Source organism: Oreochromis niloticus, linkage group LG20, assembly GCF_001858045.2.
Source record: "Oreochromis niloticus isolate F11D_XX linkage group LG20, O_niloticus_UMD_NMBU, whole genome shotgun sequence".
Lineage (NCBI taxonomy): Eukaryota > Metazoa > Chordata > Actinopteri > Cichliformes > Cichlidae > Oreochromis > Oreochromis niloticus.
In genome coordinates this window covers 3,763,673-3,785,841 of record NC_031984.2, presented here as the reverse complement: position 1 = coordinate 3,785,841, position 22,169 = coordinate 3,763,673, and the positions used below count along the sequence as shown (strand labels likewise).

Genomic DNA, 22,169 nt, shown 5'->3' with positions numbered 1-22,169 from the left:
TTTCAATACAGATGCTGCAACTACTTTAGTGTCTCTCTACTCAGTTAATGACTTTAAATGGCCGCTAAAACAGCTTTTAATGTGGTTAAAGCACAAATGTAAATCAATTAGTCTAAAATCGTCAAACAGCAAATATCTTATTCGCCAAGTCGCTAGCAGACTGGCTAATGACATGTAGCCAATGAGCATGCAGCATCTCTGAGCTCTGCCCCAAGGCAATGACCCCGAGTTTTCAAAACCAAAAATGGCAAATGGATGATCCCATTGTAGCTATTTTTAAATTTTATGAACTTAATGTTAGGTTAGCAGGAAGTAACCTTTCAAAATAAAAGCATATTGACTATCTAGTCCTTGTAGAGGCGAGTCTTGCCACTTTGCAACCCTCTTAGAGCATTACTGGGGAAATCATATGAGGAGAAGATGTTGCACTCAAAACTCCTGAATCTATGGGAGAATTCTGACATGTTAAATATGGATAAAGACACAACAAGACAGCAAATCAGCAACAAGCAAGGGGAACATTTTAGCCTGTTGTGCACATGCACAATAGAGGTTCACAACTTTTCAGGCCCTCTCTGAAAATCATTTAGACTTCAGGGTGAGCTTCTTTCAGGTCTTTGATATTATCTGAATTCTTTTTTTTGACTTTTTTTTTTTTGACTTTGCCCCAAAATAAGATTTTAAAAAGCTTTTTCCCCCCCGGACGTTTCGTTCTACATCTCCCGATCTGGTGCACCGATACCGCGCATTGATCTCAGCCTTTCATGCTTCATTCCTGAAATGCATTTCCGTACTCCTATTATGAAATTACGTGACCCTCTACAGCATCCAAACTGCCGTGTTCGAGTGCTGAATTTAAACGTGTAAACATTGCACTCGGCCCCGCCTCCACCGAACAGGGATAAAACGCCGCTGAGTGCCAGTGCCAGCTGTATCTCAGTGCGGTCGCCCTATCAGGCCTGAAAGTGTCTCAATCTCCCATCTGTTGGCCCGAGTCGCCTCTAAACCGTCCAGCTCTCAGCTCTTATCTCTGACCATCTCTGACCACCCTGCATCTCTTGCCACCCAAACGGCCCCTGAAGCCTTTCACATCAGGAAACTGCAGCACAATGCTGCTTTGTTGTGTGTTTATCGGAGCCCGCGATTCACACACAGAGCCTCAGTCACAGAGATGAGGGGGTCACACAGGGGGGACGCAGATGGAGGTGATGGATGTGGGCGACAGAAGGGGTGTGTTGGTTTTACAGCTTCTGGTTGGGCCGTGATGAAGCATTTGGGTGGAGTTTGCACTGCATGTCATATAAACTATAAAGATGTTGTTTCAAACTATTAAGTGTTGGTGCGGATAAAGCTCACCGGGCTGATTGGGACTGAGGTTTCACATCCGGGCTGGTTTCCAAGGAGATAAAATCATGCGAGAAGTTTAAGGTCTGCAGTTACTTTCCAGTCGAGATCATGACTGACAAACATGTTTGTGTTCATTAAATCTGCCGGATTTAAATATGGAACAAATGGAGCTAAAGTAAAGAAATTAAATAAAAAGACATATTTGGAATAAAAAATGGACGAGATATTTATTGATTTGATTATTTACATGACAAATAAATAACAGAAGCGTTCAGTGGATGGATGAAGTCATCATAATGTTGCCCTTACATTTACATTTTATGGTAACGTCTTTTTATTTAACCTCATTGATTTTATTTTAGACCTTCCCATATAAATCATTTTGCACCTTTAATTTGAAAAGATCCCAGATACATGCTGTTGATTATTTAGTATTTCTATTATATTTTTATTGTACATTTTCACAATTTGAAAAACTATGATTTTTAAATTTTCTGATATTTTCATATTGTTACAGATTATCAGTTTTTTATCCTTTTTTCAATAAAACACAAGTTAAACATTACAATAATTGTCACTTGTGATGCTTTCGTGTAGTTTAGGGTTTCCCCCCCCCCGTCTCTTTGGCCATTAATGTACATAATAAATTATTTATAAATTTATCCTAATATAATGACAAACTTATGATAACAGCAGAATAAACTGGTGTCCAGAAGAACAATGTCATGGTGGGACCCCACATGCTGCTTAATCTAGTTTACACAGGAGTCGGTGGCAGAGATCATTGCATCCATTTTTTCTTTTTTCCCCCGTTATCCGATTAGGGTAGCAGGGGCTCTGGAGCCAATCCCATCTAACATTAGGCCGGAGTCAGGGCGCACCCTGTACTCACCGTCGGCCCATCACAGAGTAACACAGCCAGCCTTTCACACTTACATCCACACCTCCGGCCAGTTTTACAATAACTAATTACCCAAAACATTCACATGTTTGGACTGTTGGAAACCCGACATGCAGAGAAGCAGAAGTCAGAGATCCAGACAGAGCGGGTGAAATGTTCCTAAACAGACAACATATTAGACTTGTTGTTTTAATATCTATCATGTAAAGAAACAAAGTGGGAGATGAAATCTGTTGATAAGTGCGAGTTAAAATAAATCTCCAGTTAAACAGACGGGAAAGTGAATGGGAGGTCATGTGAAAGTCTGTGTTGTGCTGATGGCTGCTTGTGTGAAGGTCACATCTGTCTAACAGAGAGCCCAATGTTTCTGAATCAGCGAATTCAAGAGCTGCTTTATTACAACTTCACTGAAGCTGTCAGATATGGAGCTGCTATATTAATAACAAGAAGACAAAAACAGATCGTATCACACAACTTATTCAGATTAAGCTGAACGTCGGCGTCAATTGTCTAATGAGGACTAAAACTTCCCTAAACAGAGGCTGTGAGAAAACATTGAAAACTCTAAAAATCTAAACGGGGTGTTACATAAGAGCTGACTATGAAAAGGGCTTTTACTCCAGTCTGCTCTATTTTCTTACCTCTCTGGACCCTAATAAGAACCAAAATCTCCAAAACCTTTTTCATACTGTATTATTTAAGACTTAAAATCAGTGATTGAGCCCATAAACACATCAGGAGAGCGTTGACTGAGGTTACAGATCAAGAAAACAGCAGGGCCGTTTTCCCATAGACCTCTATACAATCTGACCTTTTTGCAACCAGATGAATCGCCCCCTGCTGGCCATTAAAAGGAATGCATGCTTAAGGCACTTTTGCATTGTCTCCTCTTTTCAGACCTGGAATCTCTTATGTACAGTGTATAGATAAAACCGGTCGGTTCAGAGGATGAACTGAGGGGATGCAGAGAGGGCCACGCTAACATAAACAAGCTTTTTATTTTTTTAACCCTATGAGTCATGCAAAGATGATCCCCGCAGTAATAACAGAGCGCTGAAAATGAGCCCAAGAGAACCTCTGTCCATTTGAAGGTGGTTTACAGTCTAAACATTGCTTCATGAAAACCAAATATCTTCCTTATAAATCTGCAGGAGATAAACAGAAACCACAGTGACGCTGGGAGGGTACCGTATCATCGAGGCTGAGATCACAGTAGGCAGGAGGAAACAACAGCAACATTGGAGATGATTTAAAGGTGATGCTAAAAAATAAATGCACCCCGCCACCCCAACGCGCCCCGACATTCAACAGGAAGCTGGTAAAAGCGCCTGCTTTCAGTTTGCTTCTCGTACGCTGATTTATGAAATGAGTGTTTTTATTGAAGTCGATTCAAATGTGTTTTACAACCTATAAGCTGCTGCTAAGTATGATTTTCCCTGTAAACAGTAAATCTTTTATGTTGGTATAACAACAGCTGATCTAATTTAGTCTGATTGTTGTGTCACTTCCTGTAATTACATAAACACAGTGAGCCGTAAACCACCGAGTACGCTAATACGTCCGCTTTAATTTCACTGCATCTTCCTCTCAGCCGGCCCCTATAATTACAAACCACTGTAAACCGTCTGACTGTGCTAATAACAGCTAACACGCTAACACGCCGTCCTGAGAGTCCCACGGCGTGATCGCTTCACCGTCCGTCTGGAAATTGGAGCTTCTTCCTGCTGCTGGCTGGCTGGCTGGCTGGAGGTAAATAAGAAAGAGCCTCTGTGGGGAGGGAGAGGAAGGCTCTGCTTCACCAGACCGAGCTGCTAATTACACACTGGAGCTCCCGCCACAATAGACACTGTTCGTTAAACATACGACAGAGAAGCGGGGGAATTTACCGGGAAAGAGGAGACGGCAGAAGGGGCTTTTGAATCTCTTTTGTAGCACTAGTTTTGGCTTATTTCTATCTGATCTTATATTTAATGCTAAAGAGTTTCACCTGAACCATCACAGGTCCATGAATGTCATTGTCTTAAAGTGTAAAATACAACTTATTAACAAATCCATGAATCTCTTAATTTTCTTCAGTGTGTGTATGAAAACTAAAAAGGAAAAAGAGCATCGGTGGAGTTTGCAAAGATAAGAGAAAAAAACCTACACAGAAAAATCCAAGATTTAAAAGTAAATTAAAAACTAAAAACAAAAATCAGTGCATACATCATGAATGCTCTGCAGCTCTGGGTGCTGAAGCCTGAGGCCTGACCCTCCAGAGGAAGCTCGTATCCTCAATCTACTTCAGTTGGTCACTGCTACAGCTCGTGAGGAACGTCGATCAGTCAGTAAATCAACAGCCTCGCCTTCACGCTCAGGTCTCTCTTGAAGGGCCAGCACAGTGCTCGCATCACCACAGATGCTACACCCATCTATCAACCTCCTACTCCAGGATCCAGGATCCGGTACTCGTGAACAAAAGTCCGAGGTATGCCCACTCCTCTGTTTGGTTCAGGAGCCCATTCCCAACATGACGCTAGAACTGTGTGACTGTGAGATCACCGCTGGACGAAGCCAAAAGGACAAGTTTGCCTTTTGTGGTTTAAAACTGTTGTGTTTTTTACCCATAAACGAGCCGGCTGTAGGTCAGTAGGTCATTCGCTAACCTGGATTTTGGTGGTTTGAACTCCAAAGTGTCCTTCACAACGATACTGGATCTTAAAATGGTCCCAGTGTATTCTCAAGATGAGAGTTAAAACTGAAGACTAATAAAACAAAATTGAAATTGTTTAAACAATAATGGTAAATTATGTTGATGTATATCATAATCGTTTGACAGAAGATAAAATCTCTCTACTCTGTTTACCGCTGCAATCATTTAGCCGGGGTTAGCCAATCAGCTGCCAGCATTTTCATAATAAATGTTCTGAGTTTTTTTAATAGCAGAAAACGCTCTTAAATGTGAGGATCCATTTTCGTCAGAAAACGACACTACAAGGAATGTCTCCGTCTCGAAACAAAACACAGACAGCACAAGGTGGGTTTTTTGTTCAATGAGTCCAAGACCTCCTGAAATCATCACTTTTCTGTCATGTAAACAAATAAAAGCCTAAAATCCTGGCATTTAAAAGAAATAAGCAGAATGTTTTGGGCATTTTTGCACACCGGTTCATTCTGGGAAACATTTCGTTTATGTAGATGTCCAAAAAGCGAGTTTCCATTATGTGCAGCAAAGAAAAATAAAAAAAATCCTTTACATTTAAATGTATCTGATCAGTAATTGTTCTCAGCAGTCCTGGGTGCTGCCCCGCCAACAGGTCGCTGTAAAATCACCCAGTCAGGACAAAGAGTAATTTTAAGGAGGGACACCTTAAAGAGACGGCAGTTAAAACTGCTTGTTTGAGACAGGATGAACTAGAGGGCAGACACAGATACGTGAGGGTTATTTTAAACTGTGAATCATGTAACGCTGCTCTAATGGAATAAAAATATGAAGCAAGAAATGAGAGAAGATCCACTTTAAGCACTGGAAAAATACAAATCAAGGAAAACCTCTTCAGCTGGCATGTGGTTGCTCTGTGGGACCGTTCATTGATGTTTATCTCTGCAGATCAGATCCTTTTAGCCTCTGAGAGATGTTTGTTTAAGTTTGCTGTAACCGCTCAGGGTCAGACGTGTTTAGATGTTCGGCCTCTCTGGTTTCCATCAGCTGATCCATTAAATAAATAACATAAAAAAAGAAACCAACCACCAACATCACACAACACATGGAACTCTAATGAAATAACAGTGTTAGACACTGATGTGTGTGTGCGGCCTCAGACTTTGTGGTAATGACACAGGACGAATAGACTATATTAGACACACACACACACACACACACACACACACACACACACACACACACACTATAATTATATACACACCTGCAATTCAGAATATATCCAATCTTTTGGAATACAATTAAGATATAACTTAATGTGTGCTGTAGAAAGCACACTGCTATTAAAATTAGCATAGGACGTTTTGGGGACTAATTTAAATGTCAAATAAGCCAGAAAAAAAAAAACAGGCCAATCAGCTAGCCTTAAACTAATAAAACAGAAAAAACAGAAAACTGTAACAGAAAAGGTTTAATATTGTCCTGAAAAATACAGCATGTGTGTTTAAAAATTCATTCCTCAACACCCAAAAGGTATTTTAAAATGTCATCACCATACACGCACAATAAACACGCCTGGGTTTGTGGACGGCTCTTATGAGTGGTGCTCGGTCACGGTGATTATAAGCCAAATTATTCTGGTTCAACCACATAAAGCTATACTTTTATTTTCTTCCAAACTGCAGTGCTGTTGGAGGATTACACCTGTGACATGTTCAAGCTTGGTGGTTTACAATACCTGTGCAGGTAACATGCAACATTTAGCTCTTGCACATAATACTTTATAGAGCTTATATAACTGGTATATTTCCTGCACTAACTAGCGCTAGTTGGCCAATCACACACAGATAAATTATAGAACAAAGCTAACCTATAAATAACTAGGTTAGCTAGTTATCTGTAGGTTAGCTCATAAGAGCCGTCCACCAACCCAGAAGCTAACAACATTGGCAAAGACTATAAACCATAACGCTAAAGTGTAAGCTAGCTGCTTAGATACCCTTCTCCTAGTCATTGTCTACAAATGTTACATTTTTATAACCTGATCTGTACTATGTGTTTAAAGTTTGAGGCAGCAGCTAAATCGGTTCATGATGGAGATTTAAAAAGATAAACTTTGATTAGAGTCACTAGCTTAGCCTCATGCAGGCTTAGAGATGGATCAGTGACCCTCTAGCAACCACCGGTTGCTAAGGAAAATGTCCATTCCCCAACAAAAGTAAAGTAAGTACGTAAAAGTTTATTTGTGTAGCACATTTCACCGACAGACATCACAAAGTGCTTCACAAGAGAGGTAACAAAACACAGCACCATCATAAAAGCCCTGGGCTAATTAAAAGCTGGGTGGCAAGTGTACGCAGAAGGTTGCTAGGTGTTGCTAGGTTAAAACTGGCTGGAGGTTTAGCTGAAAACCTCCTTGCGACTCCTTTGCTCACTAGTTGATTGTCTGTAGTTTCAGCGAGAGACACTGAACTGTCTGCAAAAACTTGCTAACTGACCGCAGAGCGATGGAGAATCTGCGAAGAGTGTGGCAAAAACTGGAAATGGAGACTGTTTACGTCCAGAGTAAAAGCTTTAAAACGTGCTAGTTTTAGCTCGCCAACCGCTGAGGGAATACGCATTTTCTCTTGAGTATCTGGCGGTTCAATGTAGTCTCCAGCCAGCCTCTATGCTTGTGCGACTGCAGCCGTAACATTTTTTATTTTTTCAAGAGATTTGATTGTTAAGCAGCCTAAAAATATGCAAACTCAAATTTAATGTGTCGCTGATTTCAGTGTATTTATTGGTAGCACTTGGCCTGAAGCACTTGAATCCCCAAAGCTATGACTTCAACCTACAACCCTGATAAATGGATTAGAAAAACTGGCACTATTTGATGATCATTTCGTAAGTAATGAACCATAAAAAAAATTAGTTTTTCAGTTTGTTTCAGCCTGAAAACATTAAAGGTGTTTTTAATTAAACTTAAGGCTACTGCTTCTTCCTGCCCTCTGCCTTTCTCCCGTTGTCGCCACCGTTACACACTCTTATTCCTTTTGTTTTATGGGTCTGGCATGAAATCTGTTGTCTAAGCAGAAAATAAGCATCAATTCTTATATAAAAGCCAGTATGCACCATGAAATAACAGCCAGGGGGCAACAAGCAAAGGCTGGCCATTAAAAAAAGACAGGTAGAAAAAATAGCTTTCAGCAGCTTACACAGTAAATTTATTATAATGTCCCATTTCCCAGCACTAATCCCATCACAGCTGAGTCCTGAGTAATAGGAATTTTTACGGATATCGCCTTTAAGTGTGCAGTAGCTTCGGTGTAACTTAGATCCCTTCTAAGAAATGATTGCATATTTTCATATTTTCTTTATCAGTAGCTGCAACACATCGTTAAACTCCCACTGCAGTGTATAGCTTGTTCTACAGTAAAAGGTACTCAAACTAATATGTTAAATAATAAAGTCATGATTGGTATTGTTGCACTTTTATGGCTTGCTGTGAGGCTACAATTAATTTATTTTTTATAATCGATTAATTTGCAGTGATTATGTTAATAGCTTTTATGCATGAACAGCAGCGATGCCAAACAAAAGGTGGAAATACTTTATTTTCTATCAGCCTGAAGCAGAAAATCTTTTGCGACTTGTTGCCATTTCAAACAAAACCAGGGCTGCGAATGTAAACGGGCCAACGGGGAACTCGTTCATTCATCACACAGTCCTGGTGACCTTTAACCTCGCTATATATTAAGGCCGCACTGACAGAAAATCCAAACAAACTGTACTCCCATGACTGACAGCCAAGTCACGCTGCATTTAACTGCACTGAAAGCTATATTTATCCTCCACTAAGGTCATAAAGAGCTCACAAAGTAAACACTGATTGGATACATTAACTCAGACGGCGCTGGACTTCATCCATTAGAAATAAAGACAAGCTGAGGGAAACGGGAGGGGATGACAGCAGTGTGATGGATGGTAACCAGATTAATTCTGTGGTTTTACACACAGAGTTTAAAGTGGACCAATTACGCTCATATTAAAACAGTAACACGCATAAGTCCTCTACGATATTTAGGGATTATGTCAAGGAGAAAAGGTAAAACCTCACTTACCAGACAAATCCTGAAGATAAAAGTGATGCGGAAGAGCCGGCTTCACTGAATCAACATGAGACAGCACTCAGTCCACGGAAGAAGGAAAAGAACAACTGATAATTTTAAGGTAACTTCAAGCAGACAAAAAGTCAGAGAGACAGTGGATGGATTCCCCACCGACCCGAGACACGAAACAGATGAAACAGAAAGCAGTGTCAAAAAGATGAGAGAAGCGGACGTTGATGCTAGGATCTTCACAGGAGGGGGGGAAAAGTCCCCAAAGCCCAGCTACAACGGGAAAAGGCCAAAAGTGAAGCTGCTACAGAGAACTCGCATCCTGCTCCAGAATCAAACAGACGATCATTCGCAGCCGTGCACCAGAAACGGAGAAAGGAGGTTAAACCGAGTTATTCCGAAAAGCTAAATGCAGTAAATATATGTTAAATGCAAAAATAAACAATATGAAATGTGTCTGTTCAATAGTAATAAAGTGGAAATCTGTAATGACCATTGCATGAACACACATACCTGTAACTTCACCCAATCTTTTCCTCAACATACTTGAATCTATAAAACAGTCGTTTTATAAAATGTAACAGTAAGAGTCCGCTTTATCATTGGGTGACAGGCCACTTCATTAGGCACACTTAACACAAATACCTCATCAGCCATCAAAGTTTTGGAGACAATAGTCCAAAGAAGAGAAAAAGGCAGAGATCATGGGGGAATAGGCAGACCGCTTCAATGTGACAGGAAAACAACAAGAGCTCAAAGTTACAACCAAAGTGGGCAGAAGATCATCTTTAAACTGCAGGTCTGAAGGCAAAAGGGGCTCAATGATGGATTTTTGAATGATTTTTGTCTTTATTTTTACACATTTTGGAGATTTGCCTCCTTGAAAACACAATTATATGGATCTACTCCCTTTTTGCTGTGCTGAACACTAACATTACCGATGCCGAGGATCTCTGGCAATATATGGTCGATGTTTAATACTATAGAACAGGAATAGGCAACTCCAGGCCTCGGGTGCCGGTGTCCTGCAGGGTTTAGATGTGTCTTTGATCCAACTCAGCTGATTCAAATGGCTAAATCAGAATCAGAATCAGAAAGGGTTTTATTGCCAAATGTTGAGCAGGTTTACAACATTAGGAAATTGCTGCGGTACTTAGTGCAAACATACTGTCGGATAACGCTTAAACATAAAAATAAAAATAAGAATTAAATGTTCTCCTCAACATGTCTTGAAGTTCTCCAGAGGCCTGGTAATGAACTAATCATGTGATTCAGGTGTGTTGACCCAGGGTGAGATCTAAAACCTGCAGGACACTGGCCCTCGAGGCCTGGAGCTGCCCCCTCCTGCTATAGAACAAAGAATCAGCTGCATGTTAAAAGGAGGCTTTAAAAACCCCAAAGTGAGCCTTTGTGAATTCAGAATATTTCCCCCTGTTAACCACTGCTGTTGCATCACAGCCTCCAAACAACAGCATGCCAGAAATTTGTGAAACCACAGCAGAACGGGCAGCAATTTAAAAAGTTTGAGAAACAGTGTGAACAATCGATAGTGTGAAAACTGTGACATTAATGAGCTGCAACATGGAAACAGCGGCATGGTACAGGACCCCCCCCACACACACACACACACACACACACACACACACACCCGGCTACAAACAAGGGGACGCTGACACCTGAAGACCTTTTCTGTCCTAAACTCCGGGATCATTAGCATCTGATAAACCCCATTTACCTGATGCCTTCAGCTGCGAATGCTAACAGCAGCTACTTTCAAACCTGTGAAGTCTGTGCAGCACAGGGGGGGAACACTGAAGTCTGCTGCTGTTTCAGTCATTAACAGCTCAACGACAAAGTCTGACTTGTACTCCAAGGTCAGAACGATGGAAAACAAGAACAGGCAAAGATTTACTAACTGATGTTGGTTCATTAGAGAAAAACAAGCCTTCCTGTATTTAATATTCACAAAGAACCAGAGAGCTACGAGTTTATCACCAGAGAGAGTTTTTATTATTTTTTTTTAGCACCTTATGTTCCAAAAACTGAAAAATGTGACTGCAATTAATTGTTATTGCTTTCACCGTATAACAGCTAGGATAGGCTCCAGCCTCCCGTGACCCTGAGCTGGATAAGCAGACGGTGGATGGATTCTTTCTTTTAAAATCTATCAACCAAAGCTTTCAGATTTCAATAGCAGGACATGTGCAGAGGCAACACGATGGATAGTTGCTATAATGGGCAAAGGATGAGAAACATGGAGCTCTGAGGCAGGAGGGAACGAGGAAGACCTCAGAGATGGTTCGTGGATGCAGTGAAGAAATCCCTTTTAACAGGAAGAGTCCTCCAGCAGAACCAAGTTCAGGGACGGGCAGCCATGTACTGCGAACAGCCGGGGTGGGGTGGGGGTGGGTGGGTGAGTGGAAGGAAGCAGGAGAGCACAGAGACACAAGGACAAAACACAAACTACAGACAGAAGTTCATGACATGCAGCAGTGAAAGGAGGGGGTGGGGGTGGGGGAGAAGTGCTCAGAGCATGATGGGAAATTCCCAGCAGCCTGGACCTATAGCAGCAATTAAGGGAAGGTTCGGGGTCACCTGATACAGCCCTGCATACAGGAACCATTTGACACAGCTTGAGATTAAAAAACAAAATCCACAGTTATGTCCCACAATAAGCGGCTAATGAGCGTAATAATTAACGAACAAAGACGTCCTGCTGTAATCTTTGTTGCTGCAAATGTTCGTGCCATCCACTCTCACATTCCAGATCAGATACGAGCTGAAACAAGCACGGATGGATTTCACAAAAATACCGTTTTTAACCAAGAAGGAGAAATTTGCTTTTTCCCATTACTATTTTTTAATGTGACTGGAAAAATGCACAAAAACATTGTTTGAATTATAGAATCCACTGAAGGTTTTCAGTGGTTAATTATTGTAGTTGTTTTTTTCCCCTTTAAAAGCAGGATGCACTTGGTTCTATCTGCTGAAGCCAGGAGAGCGACAGGTAATCTGGGAAAATTGTGGGCTTCAAGGAAGGTCACCTTAAAGAGGAGATTTAAAAAGAAAAAAAAGAAGAGCTAAAACAGAAAACATGAAGACTCGTTTCAAAGGATGAACTGAAGGGCTGCATCAAGGCCGACGCTGAACGGAGAATCGTGTAAATCTACTCCAGTGGAGTCCGAGAATAAAAAACACGGAGCTGGAAATGAGCAGAATAAATGTACTTTAAGTTCAGCGTTACAAAAAAAGAAACTAATGCAAGTACACACAAACGAGCAGTCCAAGGCTTGAGCTCTGGGCTCACAGGCTTTACTTTTACATGCTCACCTCTTTATTTAAACACTGCCAGCTCTTAATACGAGCATGTGCTGCTGTAACAGCATCATTTCAAACCAAAATACACAAACACAACAGCGAGGAAGAAAAGGAAAGTGAAAATGGAGAAATCTGTTTCTCTGCAGCTTCTGGGTGATCTCCTGTCCGTTTTCCGATTTCAAAACGTCCTCATTTAAAGGTGCTGTAACTTAGCAACTAATGCATTTTCAAAAGTGAGCAGTTTATGCGTTTAAGTGTCTCGTTTCGCAGCGAGAGGAGGAAGAAGAATGCTTTTACGCGTTCCAGCCCTTCTCTGCGAAGCGCACAGGGAGCAAGGTTTAAAATAGGACTGCAACTTAAACCCGACTGCCAGCTGCTCCGACGGCGAGCTCGGTAACCAGGTGCAGATTAGAAAATCAGCTCAACAGATAAATATGAGTACAGTTGTGATGTTATCGCAGCTTTCTTGCTGATAAAACCTGTTCTTCATGTCTCATGTACCCAAGAATAACCCTTTAACCCGTGCACAGAGGAGCCATCGTGTCTGCCACTTTCACGCATGCAACACACGTAAACACGAACCTTTCTTCACATCCGACTTTACAGGAATTACAATTTGTCACAAGAAGATCTGCGGATCACAACATGCGGTGAATCTGAACATCAGAGGCCCACTCAGCCCTCTGCAGCTTATCTCGACGTGTTGCGAACACCGGGCCTAAATATTTGTCAGGATAACATCAGTGTTGGAGCTCAGGGACACTTTAGCTCACTTTTAATGGCTTAAAAGAACCAAAACAGAGACGACAAGCACCAAGGAGTTCGTGTTCGAGTCTAAACAGACGATACGAGAAGAAACTGATGAAATAAAAGCCTTTACTTTACAGTCCTATGAAGCATTTGTATCTGGGTTTATACGTTTCTGAGAAATCGATCTGAAAAGTCCTGGAAAAACATCACAGGAGTGGAGACAAAAACAGTGTTATGCTCCTTTAATGGCCTGAAAGAGCTGTAATGTTGACTGTTACAGGGAGACACCACCCTGAATGCTCACACACACACACACACACACACACACACACACACACACACACAGCGTCCCTGTTGGTTCATAAAACATTTCTAAGACTCGGCAGCTGCAGAGCGTTGCCCCCCCTCCACACACACGGGATGTGAAATCACTCGTGCGCACACACACTTGTATTTAACCTTGGACTCCAAGGATTCAAAGATTCACAGGAATGCACAGAAACATGCAGGATGTTGCAGCAGTTCAGTGAAAGTTCGAACATTTGACTCTCACTTCTAATTCACACCATCCTTCACAGACAGGTGTAGCGATGACAACTGCAGAACCGTTAATTTGATAAGCGGCAACACGTCTGACGGAGGGAAGAATCTAAGTTTGAACATTTTTAGTTGATTTTGAGTGCAAATCATCTGACTGGGAGCAGCTTGATTTTTCAGAAATGTAACGATCCAAACGCACTGCCGGTGCAGTAAAAAGCGCAGCGTGGACTGGCCTCCCATGAGCCCTGACCTCAAAACTATCGAAGCAGCGCGGGATCCTTCGAGAAACCTGAAGAACTGAAGACTGAAACAGTTACAAGAAAGACTTGCTTTATAGAGTTCAGGGTGACAACAAGAGGAACTGCAGCTGTCTTCTTCTGGCTTTTGTTTTTGTTTGGGGTTTTTTGCTCTTTTAAAATTTTTGTACAAGTTTTGAACCTGAATCAGCTTCCAAGGGTTCAAATAGCCTCTTTCACAACTGTGTGAAACTTATCAAAACTGGAAATAAACACATGAGATGTTGAAATCATAATGTGGAACATTTTTACACGAGAATTGCTCAAAACACTTTAATTTCTCACTTTCACTTCTGCTTGTTTTGAGTGTTTGAGAAAGCGTCACTCTGTGTTTTAAATGCATCAGTGTGAGATGGTTTGGAGAGTAGCGGTCGGATAAATGCAGCTGAAGCTAAATATGAAACGGAAACACGAACAGCTAATTTGTACTTAAGTAAAGAACATGAGTAAATGTACATACGGCTACAAACACACACACACAGACAGAAAGTCACATGTATGTCTTTGACCCTGGCCTCTCTAAGGCCAAATCACACATGACCGCACACATCCAGCTGCTAGAGGTCAGGAGGCATCGAGGGAGGAAACCAATAGCCTCAGCTGATTGTTTCCTGCCTGTTCCTCAGCTCATCCTGAGAGTGTGCGTTTGTACTTGTGTGCCTAGCTTTGTGAGGACCCTTGTCCATTTTAGTCCTGTCATCAGGGCACGAGTGGAAAGTGGGCACTGTTTAAATGGTTTCAGAGTTCAGGGAAGGATCGGGTTCGGGTTGAATGTTTGCGGGTCTGGGAACACGGGGTTCTAACAAGGACACCAGTATGTGTTTTACACCGGTGAAGCCATCACATCGGATAAGAGGCTGCCTATGAATCGTGCTTTGTTGTGTCAGATCTGATAGCAGTGAAATGAAGTGAAGTGAAACCCTCCTGATGGTAAAAGACCAGATGTGACAAACACAAATACTCCAAATATTCCAATGTTTGGCAATCCAATTTAGCCCGGTTTGGACAATGGCTCCTTTATCTTAACACAGTTTAGATTTACAATTCATTGATTAGAACAGGGTGTGTACTTCTTATATAAACTACATTCCTTGTGAGCAGATTAGAAACGGACACGTATTTTAACACCGTTCACAGCTGCAGGTTCGCTTCTCTTTATCAAGACAAATAAATGTTCTTCTCAGCTGTTGAAAAGCCGACACGACACAAAGAGCCTGAGCACAAGTTTATACTTCAAGCCTTCAAAACAGAGTATGAGATCATGAATACCTCATGAAGTTATTGCACAAACCATCAAACTTGTGAAGAGCTCACTGAAAGGGTCACTTTGCACTATTTGCAGACTAATTTGAGAAAATCTATCCCTGTTGTTCCAGTTAGGCTGTGGAATTGAGCGACTTTGGTCAATAAAAACTATGATAAAAATGTTTATGAACATTTTCAAACAGCATCAACTATAAAACTAAATGATGACTAACAATTAAAGTAATTTGTGTTTAATGCATCTGCAGCGTTTGTGAAATCACAGCCTGCAGCTTCCTCCTCGTCCTCAGCACATTTGTCTGAACTGCTGCACAAAAAGAAGCTCTTAGCATCCGTCTCTAATGAAGCTGATGGCTCTAGGAGGAAACTGATGAACTAACTACACTCATCTACACATTACCACAAAAAATTAGACAATGAGCAGCATTAAAAACAGGCGCAGGCAGCAGCGGGGATGGCCGGTGGCTCGTCGTCAGGTGACGTTAACGTTTCTGTCGTAAATCTTTCATGTTGCTGTTCGCAGGAGTGAGACGGTCCCAGAAACAAGTGAACTGCTGTGTTTAAATCGTGGCTGTGTTTAAGTTCGTGTTCAAACAGACAGGAAACAGGATTTCAGTGAGCAAGCTGCTGCTCGTCAGCGGAGAGGTGCTGAACGCTATGTGAGGAAAAGTGAATCGACTCCAGGAGCCAAAGTCAACACTGAGCCCGGCCCTGAGGCTGTAAAACCTTGGACTAAACTAACTAACTGTTTATAAAGCAGTTAAAATACACCTGCTGCATGAAATGCTGCCGATGCATCAGGACTGATAATCTAACAAATTCATAAATAATGCATCAGTCACAGAAAACTTTTATGACTTCATAAGTATTTTTTTTCCTTTGACACTTTAAAAAGGCTCCGTGTGTTTTCAGCAGTTCAAAGCAGTCTTTCTTTATCCTACACCGCTCTGCTGCTCCTGAATCCATCCTCTGTCTGCAACAAACCATTTCAGCTTCTCTACCTTTCGGTCGCCCTCCCCAAACAACACCGCTACTTCAAGAACTGCCATTCTGTGGACTTCCTGTTTCACAGGAGGCACTCCAGCGTGAATGGGACCCTATACAGCATTCATTTTGATTTAAGGCATGAAGCAAGTCACAAAGAAATCCTATAGGCACTTCAACGAGTTACCCATTTACACACACGGAAGCTTCTGTTGTGCATTTGCTTCTAACTTCTTGTTATCGTTTGTGGGAGTGTGTTGAAAATCCATCCACCTCTTTTCCACTTCACAGTTGTGGCCATGCCGTCGCAAGGCGAGAGGCAGGGCACATCCTGATAGGCTGCCAGTCTGCCACAAGGCTGAGACAGAATAAAAGACAACCATTCACTCTCAGTTTCACACCTACAACCAATTTAGAATCACCAAATAACCTGATGTGTACGTCTTTGGACTGTGGGAGGAAGCTGGAGTTCATGCATACACGGGGGGAACGTACCCACTGCAGACAGAAAGGCCCCGGCAGGCCGCTGGATTCAAACCCACGGTATTGTAGCTGTGAGGGGGCGGTGCTAAAAGTGCAACGTCATGCCCTCACTGTTAAAAATCCTTAATGGACTTAAATAGTATGGATTAACATGCATATTTGTGAAAACTAAAATTTGTATTTTGTTTTCAGTCAAGAAGAAGGTGTAAAAATACATTTTAGCAATTTAACACCAGCTTCAGTACGATGAGATTAGCAGCTCTGTCATCGCTTTAAGCCAACCTTCACATAAACAGAAGGTTTGAACAGCAGGTGGGCGGGGCCTCTGTGCTGAGATGAAGATGATAAGGAAATCCTCTATCTATGACATCATATATACCCAAGAATAGAAAAAAGCTCTTGCTAACAGCAGTAAGAACATTCTGGGATCATGCGTACATACACTGATCTCATTTATTTCAGACTCTGGTCGTGCTTAATATGAGCACCCACGACTGGAACATAAGAGGCCCACTAACTTTGATATGTGTACCTCATTAGGACGGGTACTGGGGAGGATCTGAAACCTCAGTTTCAGATAGAATCAGTTTAAGTACATGCTGGTGCACAGAAAGATGACGTCATCGCAGCAGCAGGACCGGCTGGTCTGGCTGTAAAACGTCTTCACAGACAGAGTCAGAGGTGAAACGCTGCTGGCAGAAATATCATATCAGGGTTCGTCTCGCTCTGCTGACTCAGCGTTCTCTCAGCGCTGACTCTGCCAATGACTCAATGTGACAGAGTGCGAGTGTGCGTTTTTACTTTAGACTCTAATTGTACATTAACAAACAATGGCGTGTGTTACAGGGAGACAAAACGCTCCGGATTAAATTGCACACGTCTGCCCGCTCTGATGTCTAACACACACAAAAACACGCCGCTGCAGGTGACACCATGACCTGATTTCGACAAAAGGATAATTAAGAACGCACGCGAGGTCAAACACACACACACAGACACGCTCATATCAAATCAATGCTCCATAATAAGACACACTGATGGATTTCCAATAGCAGGATAACAACAGTCCTTCACCTGAAGGACTACAGCTGCGCGTCAAGTGGGAGGGAAAGTAACGATCCAAATATTTACGTTTTTTTTAATGAAGTGCCGACTCGGCGTCCGTCTTCATTCCACTCCACGGCTATGGCAGCACTCAAACACTGGACAACAAATGACTGCAGATTGCAGCCAGTAAATGGGAGCACAACCAAACAGAAAGACGCAAATGTTTCCGCAAAGAACGTGAGACGACCCGACGCAAAACAGGCTCGCCGCAAACACGTTTAAAGGCAGCCGTGCGGATGTTCGCTCTGTCTGTGACATCCTTTCAAACAGATTTAATCATGACTAAATAATGCTTGAACAAGCCAGAGCAAAAGCAGTCCTTCTAACCGTGCGGAGGCAGACAGCTGTGACCTCTGACCGCTTCACTTGAGTAGTGATTTTAGGCCAGCAGCCAAAATCAACATCACTAAGATGGCAAGTTATTTTTTCAGTTAATCGATTAAATGTTTTGCCTTAAAACTGTTAGAATAACAGAAATTATGCAGTTTATCCACAAAATGAGTCAAACCAGCCCTCAGACTGAGACTTTTAGCAGTTTAGTAGATGTTTGCAGCGAATCGCCACCTCTGATTAATTTATCAGTAGATAACTTGGTCACTGCTCAGTTCGCTGTTGTAGCAATTCTCCACGGACTCCAGCTCCACCCTTTCTTACTGCAGCTGATGGGAGAAGTCCTCCTTCTACTCCTTCCGCTGTGAGCTGGATCTCCACTCTAAGGAGAACCCTCAGCAGGTGGAGAACTGTGCAAGCAGGACAAAGACCATCATCAGTGGCTGCAGTCCAAAAGGGTGGAGTTGGAGTCCTCCGAACCGCGGGATAAGAGTCTCTGTGAAGAAGCAGCTTTATGCTTTATGACTTTGTAAATAAAATATTTGCAGAAGATAAAGTAATGAGTAGTTTACTTAAATAATCACTTTAGGAAGTAACTGCATTTCCTTTTTAGGAATGATTTTCAGATGTTCAAGTTGTCATTCAATCATAAATATTTACATAACTGTTTCTGCTTTTGAAGGATGCATCTTTCCAGGTAGGATGTAAAACCATAACACTGCCAGTAACATACCTAGAAGCTGTTTGCCAGTCATAAAACATTAAAAACTGAAAACATCTGTCCAGTAAAGCATGAGTGGCACGATGAGATTAGATGTAACTGTGCAAACAAGACAATCATGCGAAGCCAAAGACAGCCAGTCAAGAGTGGTAGCCCTCCTAAAAGGCACTCGTTCTAATTTCCTGTGTTTAAAAGTAGTGTAAAACGTTCTAAATGTAACTAACGCTGTAATCACAATGTGAAGAAACGATAAAATCTGTGTGGTGATGAAGAGCTATGAGCTAAAGCTGAACTTGGGCCTGGCTGTACTTTTGTGTAATACCAGTTTCTACCATAAGGTGGCACAGCGGGTCAGCTCAGCAAGTCATTAACAGCACTTTCTTACTTATAACTGGAGCCCCACAAAAGACAAACCTGGTGAGGAAATTAAAGTAAAAAAGACGATAATGAAAAGCTAAAAAGATCAGCGCATGTCTGAAAACACCGCCCCCTGGTGGTGGAAGTTTTGTTAAACTTGACTGAGAGGAATTACAAAAACAAACCGTTAAATAAATAAACAAAAATCATGTCCAATGCAAACTGATCCGGGTACAGCTGGCATGTTACAGCATGGAACAACAACATGTAATCATTTCAAAGCAGTTAGGGTAGCAGAACTCCTCGTGAGTGAACATCCAAACCGTATTTTTTACTGACGCACACGTGCACGAAACTATTATCTCAGTGGAAAAAAAGAATATTAACTAAACAGATAAAAATTGTAACAGGTCCAACATATTATCTCCTATTGCATTCCTGAGATGCCAACTTGAAAATCAAACCTGCTATGGACTTTCAAATTCGCACACACATTTGTACTGCACTCTGTGCATGTCTTATAGGCTCCAGGGTTGGTAGTTCAACTCCCTCTGGAGCTGAATTGTATCCCAAAGCGAAGGCAGATTAGCTCCAGAGGTGACTGCAGACTGGACACACACACACACACACACACACACAAATGGAAAAAGTGATGCTGAGATAAAGCAGCAGGCAGGAAAGTGAAGCTCAGTCTGGAAACATGTTGCAGCTTCACAGCAGGAAAACTGCAACTTTACGAGATGCATTACAATCACAAAGAGGACGTTACAGTAACAGAGAGGCCGAGCGAGCGAAATGTGAAAAGCACGCTTCCTCCAGAGGATCTGGAGTCGTTTGGCATTCGTGCAGCTGCATCCAGCTGTGCTCCATCTACACGCACCTGTAAGGAACATTAAAGTTTTACTTCCAATGTTTCTGCTTCCGCATTTTGTGTGGATGATTCAGGAAAAACAAACATTTGGTGCCATTCGGACATTTTATATCATTACCATCCCAAAACTATGACTCAGCTCACAGTACTGGGCTGTATTATTAAAAGCAGAGTGGCATTTAGAGTGATTTGTACTAAATGAATACACAATTAAGTCTTTTTGCACAGAAACATGCCACAACAATTAGTTGTTGGCTTGTTTTTTAAGCTTCATGTTGATACTGGACCATCACCTTGAACACCAGGATGTTGTTGCATGTTTTCTCATTTTACACCAAAAAACTTGAATGAAATGATCAAAAAAGATTTTTATTTGTTACACAGAACCTGCTTTAAGCTCAATAAAAGCTGGTTTTGGTGACGAATTAAAGAGTCTAATCAAATAATTCGAGCTGTTCCAGCCCAGTGTTTATATTAAAAAGTGTTTCATCTCAAAAAGGCTGACAATAAGAAACTGCATTAATGAGCAGCAATAGCGAGTTATAACAGTCTGATTTACTCCGTGGTGTCTTTGCCTCGTTTTAAAGTCATTTGTTTTGCTCCAAAGAGGCATGTTTCCCGCCCCTCTGTGAGTGAAAGCAGCTGCAGGAATCATTAAAATCCCCACCTGCCTCGACATAAACGTCTTTCGCAAGTGGACGTAGACGTTTGTCCAGCGCTGCAGTGAGTCACCGTTTGATAGAGAGCAAGAGTTTGGAGTTATTTGGATGGCGAGTAAAACTACAGGCTGCATATAGATTAAAAAATGGAGGACATCTGTAAAATGGCGCTAAACATAAAGTGGAGCTGAGGCTGATGGGAATGTCATTAGTTCTGCTGAACTAACTGAAGTGCAATAGGCACATGGATCTGATCCACGTTTATTTTTTAGAACTTCTTTGCGTGTTCCTGCGGTTTGCACGGTCATATCTACTCTCTGAGCTGGCTGTGCATTCTTCTTTTACCTTTGCAGCTTCCTCCTCGCTTCTAGATTCATCATTGCTGCTTCTGGCCACAGTAACATGCTAACAGGTGCTTTAACTTAATGATTACTCCAGTACTTAAAAATCATCATCAGTTCTTATTGATTCAAGTTCCTTCGTTTGGTTGGGCAGCTGAAAGCATTTCATGAGTGATGTTTCTCAGAGGAAAACAACTAAAAAATATTTTACAGAAACTACTCAGACAGTGAGATTGGAGCAGCAGCAAGATAGCCAGCCAGTTTAATTCCAGTCATTTTAACCTCCCCTCCGTTCTAAAAGCCCAATTTCTTCTGATTGGTCAACTTCTAAAAGCCAGCTGAGGGGCTGCACCAATTATTCGTGAGCATGTAATGAAAAATCAACGAGTAAGACGTTCAGAGGAGTCGGGAATCCGCTTTTGTGCCACTGCTCGTCTATTTTCCAGTATTGACTATGTGCACGTTAGCATATGCTACTTCCGGTGCGGAAACTCCTGTGTGGAGCTTTGTTTCCGGTGTCCTATTCGCGCCTTGTTTAAGGTCCAAAACAAGTTAAGCAAATGAATGAATGAAGCGGTGATTTACATTTCTATAGATGTCTTGGGCATTTACCCAATATATCTGTAAATGATGTTCATCGACTTGTCGATATTTTTCCCCCGCACCTCAGGGCAAAAGAGAAAAGGGATTCAAATGTTATATTTCTCAGCTGTCCCTCGTTTATCGCGGGTGTTATGTTCTAAAAATAACCAGCGATGGGTGAAATCAAGTAGCCAGTTTTATTTTTTGATGTGTGGACATCGTGGACATCCAGTACTGCACTTCAGAGTCACACTAGCGATCGATGCAGCGATTCTGTACTGTACAGGAGAGACGTCACGGAGGAGATCGTCTGCAGCGATCAGGACGCAGGACACAATGTGATGTAAAAAAAAAAAAAGCATGCAAACTTGTACTAAAAATCCGCGAAACAGCGAGGTGAAAGGTGAACTGCGTTATAGCGAGGGACCACTGTAATTTTGAAGGTAAGTCACAACACACCTTTCGTAAATACTAATGTAGAGAAACCCTCACCAGCAATCGTTCATTTTTTTGTGTGGCTTTTTTTCATGGTTTGTTAACATGCTGTGTAGGTGTGTACTGGACTAGCTGATATCGAC

At 41.8% G+C, this 22,169-nt stretch overlaps 1 protein-coding gene and 1 long non-coding RNA gene across 5 annotated transcripts in view; one reads left to right on the top strand and one right to left on the bottom strand.

The window, feature by feature from the left end:
* LOC109196279 (plexin A3) overlaps nucleotides 1-22,169 on the bottom strand; it is a 47,725-nt gene that overhangs the window by 22,395 nt on the left and 3,161 nt on the right. The window contains exon 1 of one of the 4 annotated variants that reach the window (XM_025901904.1): nucleotides 17,755-17,990. The exons of 1 other annotated variant lie outside the window; for it this stretch is intronic. Coding sequence is in view for 2 of the 3 variants with exons in the window: in XM_025901901.1 (XP_025757686.1) it covers nucleotides 3,437-3,444 (8 nt within the window). In the remaining variant the exon portion in view is untranslated. Of the gene's footprint in view, nucleotides 1-3,436; nucleotides 3,461-17,754; nucleotides 17,991-22,169 lie in introns of those variants that run through there. 2 more of the 4 variants (XM_025901901.1, XM_025901902.1) reach the window with 2 other exon arrangements.
* On the top strand, nucleotides 3,539-5,149 carry LOC102082862 (uncharacterized). The gene is made up of 2 exons (XR_270230.4): nucleotides 3,539-3,997; nucleotides 4,325-5,149. It is a non-coding gene; the product is annotated as an uncharacterized LOC102082862 (long non-coding RNA).